The sequence below is a fragment of the Opisthorchis viverrini genome (genome assembly GCF_000715545.1).
Source record: "Opisthorchis viverrini unplaced genomic scaffold opera_v5_269, whole genome shotgun sequence".
NCBI lineage: Eukaryota > Metazoa > Platyhelminthes > Trematoda > Opisthorchiida > Opisthorchiidae > Opisthorchis > Opisthorchis viverrini.
The window spans coordinates 431,010-438,015 of record NW_008751927.1 but is presented as its reverse complement, the minus strand read 5'-3'; the positions used below and the strand labels follow the sequence as shown (position 1 = coordinate 438,015).

The following is a 7,006-nucleotide window of genomic DNA, read 5'->3' as shown; positions in this document are numbered from 1 at the left end:
CCATGGTTGATGTTTCACAAAGCACAAAGTTTTTTTAAGTAAATTATCCCAATCGGACATCCATACAACTCAGCACAATGTTGAACGACTCGAGTGGATGGGAGCCACCTTCGGTAGTAACACAGCGAGGACAAAATAGGTATCGCGACCGGATTTTTAGGTCAAACCAATGACAATGAATCAATATCGAAGGGCTTTGTCTATCGGATGTTCAAACCGGAGGATAACACCCAAAACCTACCGAGGACGAAGCAAGCAAAATGTTCCGCATCTGGTACACCAAATGACCAAAATACCAACAATGTGGTCGAATCATCAAAGCGCCTTAGTGGATTTGGACCATTTAGTTCCGAAAAATATCGGACCACTTATGGGACCTCATTGTGAATGAAATACTTAATTACATGCCCACACACCAGCGCTTCTGACGGAATGGTCGACCGCCAGATTATGCACCGGTTGTGGGGCGAAACCTAAATCCTCTATCGCACGAGGTGAATCAGTCAGCTGATCAGTAAATCCACAAGATCTGGCCCTAGTTTTTTTGAGACGGCATTCAAAGCGCACAGTTCACAGTCAGATACCCAGGAACCCCTGGCAACTTCAAATGTACAGGCAGGAAAAATATCATTTGATAATCCTCGACACAACAGAGAGTTTCACTATTTTGTTTAAGAAGATGCAGCGACACAGCTTGGTCCATTTGTCCTGTCATGTTAGTGACTGCAGAATTTCCTCACCTCTAAAACTACTATACAATTTGGACGTCCAAACCAACCAAGTAGAAGTGACGATCCGCTGCATACAATGAATATCGGTGCGGTTACATATGACTATCGCTAGGTCTTTGCCTTCTGCCGTAAGTCCGGGATTAAGAACTATGTTGAATTTCTAGGCAGAATGGAAAGTTACACATCTGTGTCCTCAATACTGAAAATTCCTTTCTGTCAAGTTGGGGAAAAATAACGGGGACGTGAGGTAACCATGACAACTTGTTACAGGTATAATGATATCCAATTAGTTAGAAAAGTGATAAAGTATTCGTATGTGGGACATAGGCATTTGCAGTTGGGCACAGTAAAATGGATGAAATATAGTTGAGTACAGTACCAGCCCGAGACAGGTGTGTTAGAGGTAAAAGCTACTAACTGAGAGGTTCATAATTACCCCTGGCTTTTCGGCCGGTCCTGTCTAAGCCTAGACGACCTTGCAGCATACCACACCTCTTGATGCCTCCAGGTAGCACGACAACAAGGAAACGAAAGGATGTCGCAATTGAATGATTTCACTGATACTCCGCTGACATTGCCTATCGTTTCGCGCATCTGGGGACACGAGCAAGGTGATGACTTTGGCTTATCCACTTCTGTCGACACAACCTGACTACGAATGAACAGTTGGATAGTTTCATGTTGAAGGGTCGGGTATAAAAATGTTACGGTCCTGGGATTTCTGCAGACGTTTAGACTAGAGGTGTGCTAGCACCCCGGAAAGCTGTGATGCCAGACGTGTTTTCTCTATTGAACTTCTCAGGTGGACATATTCCAGCAAAGAATTCATTGGTCCTGATGACTGAGGTTGAGATATTTGTTATCTGAAGATAATGCTGCCGTGAACTTAGGATAAAAACAAGCCCTACTTTTGGCCATCTCAAGTACTCCAGGCAAATCGACTGGTGAAGGAATCGAACCATTTACGAGTAACCAGGTCATCTGAATAGGTCAACAAACGCTATGGCCAGCAATCATATCACACTGAAAAAAGACCGTCTAACGGTGCACTTGCTTAATGAATGCACCGTCATCGGTAAGCCGCTACCACGATGGCTCATTTGAGCCTCAACCGGTGCTTGAAAACGAATAAGCGAACGACTTATTGCTGAACACTTACACTTGAGCTAGTGTCACCGGTGAAACCAACAAGCAAATGCAAATCCACTCATACGATTCATTAGGATGACTGTCAAAAGTCCGATTAGCAGCTAGGTCACCCACCAAAGCTACCATGGTGAGAGAGGACAGATGTGAAGAACGGCGTGATCCATTGTGTTATCACTACGAGAATTACGAGTCGAGAATGAAATTAATCGACCGGGATCGCGTCTGTCTTCAGGCTTGCTGGATAAAAGTACAAGTGATCTCAGGAACGGTCAATTTCAAATGAACACGCAGGTCAAAGTGACCTAAACGACAGATCGCGGCGCTCAGTTTTATAAAGGCTGCTACGTAAAACCTGTGGACACGGATTCACGCATGTTACGTCATTACAAGACTGCTCAAAACAGTCGTGTAGAAGACGTTCACGGTACAGCTATGAACCAGTGCGACTTGTAGGCTTGCGGAAGAGTGAATTTCATGTTAGATTAATGCCTTTAAGTTGAATTATCCCTAACCATCAAGACTATTTCGATTTGCCTCTTTGGATGACTGGAGTGGACAAGCACGAAATCATTATCAAAAATCGATCGTTTATGTTTCCGGCTCAGCGCACTGCGGCATTTAAAACGCATTTATCTATTGAAGACCAATTATTCAGGTCCACGTTGTCGGGGATTTCGAAATCAATTCCCACCTTGGTGGAGGCGGGGTAAGTGCCCAGTTGCGAGTGGCGGCTGTTTCAGGTAGTCTCCAACCTCCATAGAATACGTACCTAAACGTAAGGCGTGATCGAAGATCAAAGTGTTGATTAACCGCACAGTTAAAACCATCCTGGCCAAGTGTGGGCTGGGGTAACGTGACAGTGAAGCTTCAGGAAGCTAGCACATTTCACACCGCAGCAAAACAGGGGTTAACTTGTGCCATTCAGTACGATATGACCGACGTAAAGAAAGAATTCGATACGGAGAAAAAGAACTGACCAATTCACATTCACATGTAATTGCGGCATGTGATTCTCCGCGGAACATCATCTTCAGGCACGAGGTTGTCTGAAGGCTGTCTTGATGTGCATTACGCTCCAGAACGTTCGCGTGCACGCATTCCACTGACTAATAAACAACTACGCTCTTTGCAAGGTAAGATGTTCTAATTCAAATCTACGGCACTACAGTTAGGCAATCTGATACCTATCTGGAGCGCTTCGCACCCCGATCTCACATTTGGACACCTTGAACTTCCTACAAGGATAGCTTCAGCTTCATATCGTGAGACCTTTTGAGTGAGACAGGGGCAAAACTTACATCTTCTCATATGATCAATCTACGCACCAAACAAACGGGTGACTGCGTTCAAATTTGTCCTATATGGGTGCAGTGCCACATACCTGCTCCGAGAAATCGAAAGTAGCCCAGCGAAATCATAGTTGAGCGTGCAAGACTTGCCTATACTGGGTCCGAAGGTAATCAGCTCTTACGGAAAATTCTTATGGGGTTCGCACAGACTAGATGAATTCCAACAGTTAAAGTGAATGACAAAACTAACGAACGTTGATGAAGGCCCAACAACACTTGGTTGCAACGGTTTCCATGCGACACGATGCACATCTAATGACAGACGGACAACGTAGCATAAGACAAGTACTGAACAAGTCGGTAACAAGCTGACTGGAATTTCCAAGCGAAGCCATCACTGTTCTGGTAGTGAGCCACAGTTACTAACCCGAACACTTTTGGAATGACGGATAGAAGTAAAATTTTACGAAGTGATCGCCTTGTACGTTTATTTGAATTTGGAACGCACAAAAACTTGTGATTCGTTGGGTTTGTGTTTTGACGCGGAGAATGGGGGTTTGAGAGAACAGCTGAGGTTAGGGCAGGATGGAGTCGAAAATGTGGGTTCACAACTCAAGGTGGTAATGATTTCGCAATGTTTTGTTGCATGAGGTGTTTCATCACAATGGAGATGAGTGCAATTTATACAAATCGATAAAGAAGCTCAGACGGCATTGGTGTTGATTCAAGACCGATTGAGAATTATGGGGAGTGTGAAGAGGAGATAAGGTGACATGCTTACACAGGCTGCGTGATTAGACACATGATGTGGTAGATGCCTCTTCTGTTAAAAAAAATGGCAAGGTGGCTTTTGATTTGGCGGCACATATGGTGGATAGAAAATCGAACAATCACAATCTGGACGACGGGATGATGAAAATGAAGATAGTTTTGTATGGGTGTTTGTTTGTTTGTTTGTGTGTGTGGGGGGATGGTTATTGTTGCTGTTTGCATCTTTACACAGGTAGAGGAAAACACGAGGAAAACCAACAAAAACATGAAGACAGTAATAACATTCGCTGCTTGACTGTCTCACGTAGTTGAAGGACAGTGGACTCCGGCTGTACGAAAACGGATTGGGAAATTTTTTGGAACATGTACAACGGGGAAGGTGGGTTTCCAAGTGTAGCCGAACAAACGAACCATGGCATCTATGGCCAATTTCTCCTCTCAAATACAGTTGTTCATTGCATTTTTAGTTTAGGTTATTGTTTACAAAAATAGTCGTAACGTTGATTTGAAATGGGCGGGGTTGGCGGTTTTCGTATGTTTATTCTGTTCTATCCTTCTCGTGAACTGCCTGAGTTCAGTGACGCTCAAGAGGAGATAAGGTGGGGGCTGGGCTATAATATATGTGAGAACGTGTTCTTTGTGAGCGGATGAAAAAGACGGCACCTATCTTGTTGGATCATCTCACAGGAGCGCCTCATAATTACGCCATTCGTCAAGAGAAACCAATGGCTAGTACGTGGAAGGGAAAGGTAAAAATAGCATTTGGGGATGGGGAAATAGAAGTAAGAGCAAAGGTTAGGTTGGGTTTTACCGCAGTGGAGGTCTGTGAGTACGTGAAGAAGAGAAAAAGACATCACAAATACACAAAATAAGCAAAAGAAAAATAAGGAAGGATAAAACGAAGGTTGTTGAAGAAAAAATGTCATACAATTGCCGGAGTGGCTTCTAAAACAGGAGTAAGTCTTTTGTTGATGTTGCTCAAAATTAGCGGCAGCTCGTATTTATCATGTGTGCACAGCATCGTTTTCGACCGTGTGAATTTATATTTTGCTTGCCTGCCGAGGTGAACGAAAAACGCGACTAGAGAAAACGTCAAAAATCACATGTCTCCAAACTCCTTTTCAAATAAAAAGCGGATAGAGAAGGTGAGCACAGTGAAATTCATGCTGAATATACATGTATAAATATACGTGACAGTAAATGGACACGCATAACAAATGTACGGCTCATGGTCCCGTTAAATAAACAAGGCTGTGTTCGATCCAGGCCCATTCTGTCCCAAGGATCTCCATAGATAAGAATACTGAGCTGACTCAAATCTTGGGTTTGTCCTGGAGAAGCACAGCTTTCGGGTGGAACAAGGCGAAATAAGAATAGAACCACACAGATCGGATCAGCTGAGCAAGGTAAAAATTAGTTTGATTCATATCACGCGTGTGGGGGTTTGGAGTCGGTTGAACGAGGATGTGGGGGGAGAGGGATAGCACGTTCAAAGAGCCAGCAATATAAGAGAATGAAAAAGGCAAACGGCGCACAAATGGAAGACCACAGACGAAATAGGAAACCATAAAACTGAAAAGAACGTCCGAGAAAGACAGAAACACACCAACGTGCATGGTATATAACACGACAGTCGAAGGGGATGGGATTGGAACATATACGTATACGAGAGGCGTGGATTAAAATACGGCAAATAAATGAAAAAGAAAACATCACGATGGCTACACACAGGATACTTAGGACAACAGGTAGTGACGAGTAGCGGCAATAGTAGCAGTGTAACATGCAATCTCAGGAAATACATAATTCAGATCAATGACTGACTGAGAGATAGGCCCCAGTTATGGCGCTTAATATCGAATGAGGATTGAGACGAACACGGCTGTTATTTTCCGGAGCGTTTATACGTGTTTCAGGTTGAGAACTGGTAGCTACAAATGTTCTTTAGGCTTAAATATTCGGATGTACACCTCGGTTGACGCACAGACGGTTTCCTCCATCGCACGCCGTCCACCTCTTTCTCCCGCTCTCTCATGTCATTGAAATCATGTTGGTGTAGGGGGGTAGCAGAGCGGGTGGCGGTAGGAACACCGACAGCGGTTGTGACAACGGGCACTCACCTGGCGACAGATAATACCCAGGTAGATAGGCGTAGGTGGCGCTAGGTTGTCGGGCTGTGACTGGCGACGTGGCTGTGAGAGTGTAGGTCGCGGCCGCTGCAGCTGCACCGTTCAGAGAAACGGGCAAAAACGAAGCTGAAACAAAAAAAAGAGCTAACGTGAGTGGATCACTGGTAGTCCATAAAACAATAAACGTCAGGTAGCTGTGCAAACGAAAATGAAATGAGTGTAATCATTTTGGCTCATCTTGAATTCGTGTTGACGAATTCTCATGGTTTGATATCGTTTGCTAACACGTAACAGATAGAAAGTCCAGAGGTCATGCGCACTGTGCTCTTAGATAAGACATTGTTGGGTCAGAGACTGAGAGAACGGTGACTTGGAAGTACCGGAAATGACAAGTGGCGCACACGAATAGACAAAAGGTCAAACAATGAATTAATCCAGTTACTCTCAGTGAAGTACATGCACAGCGTTTCTGTTTGTTATAAGCAATCTACTACAAAGTGTGTTCACACATAGACAAGAGAAGGATACTCTCAGGTTCTAACCGAGGGTGTAAGTCAGAAGCATCGAGTGAAAAGGCTAATATTGTTGGATTTCATTCACCGGAGTGTTTTGGACACACTGTTTTACTCCACGCAAAGTATGACGGTGAATGTGACTTTCTGAGCCGATGTGGTTAGCCGAAGGTACTCGAGAAAAAACTCGTGCAAAAACTGGGAAGATTTTGCATCCGGATAGACTCCATGTGAAAAGACGGTACAACACATCAAAAACAACATTTCTTGGTGACGTTGTGGCTGCTAGTTGAGAAGTTTCTGCAACACAAGACAAACGACACCACGGTTGTGAGAACCTTCCGCCAGGAAGTACCGTCCTTTCTTTCCGTATTAGCGTGATATATATATATATATATATATATATATATATATAAAGATTAGTA

The 7,006-nt window shown here is 43.9% G+C and overlaps 1 protein-coding gene across 1 annotated transcript in view; it reads right to left on the bottom strand.

Moving 5' to 3' along the window:
- Window positions 1-3,581: 3,581 nt before the first annotated feature.
- Window positions 3,582-7,006, bottom strand: part of T265_09341 (hypothetical protein) — a gene marked incomplete at both ends in the record, with an annotated part of 89,934 nt that continues 86,509 nt past the window's right edge. The window contains one exon of the mRNA XM_009175380.1: window positions 3,582-6,195. Coding sequence (XP_009173644.1) covers window positions 5,972-6,195 — 224 coding nt within the window. The remainder of the gene's footprint in view (window positions 6,196-7,006) is intronic.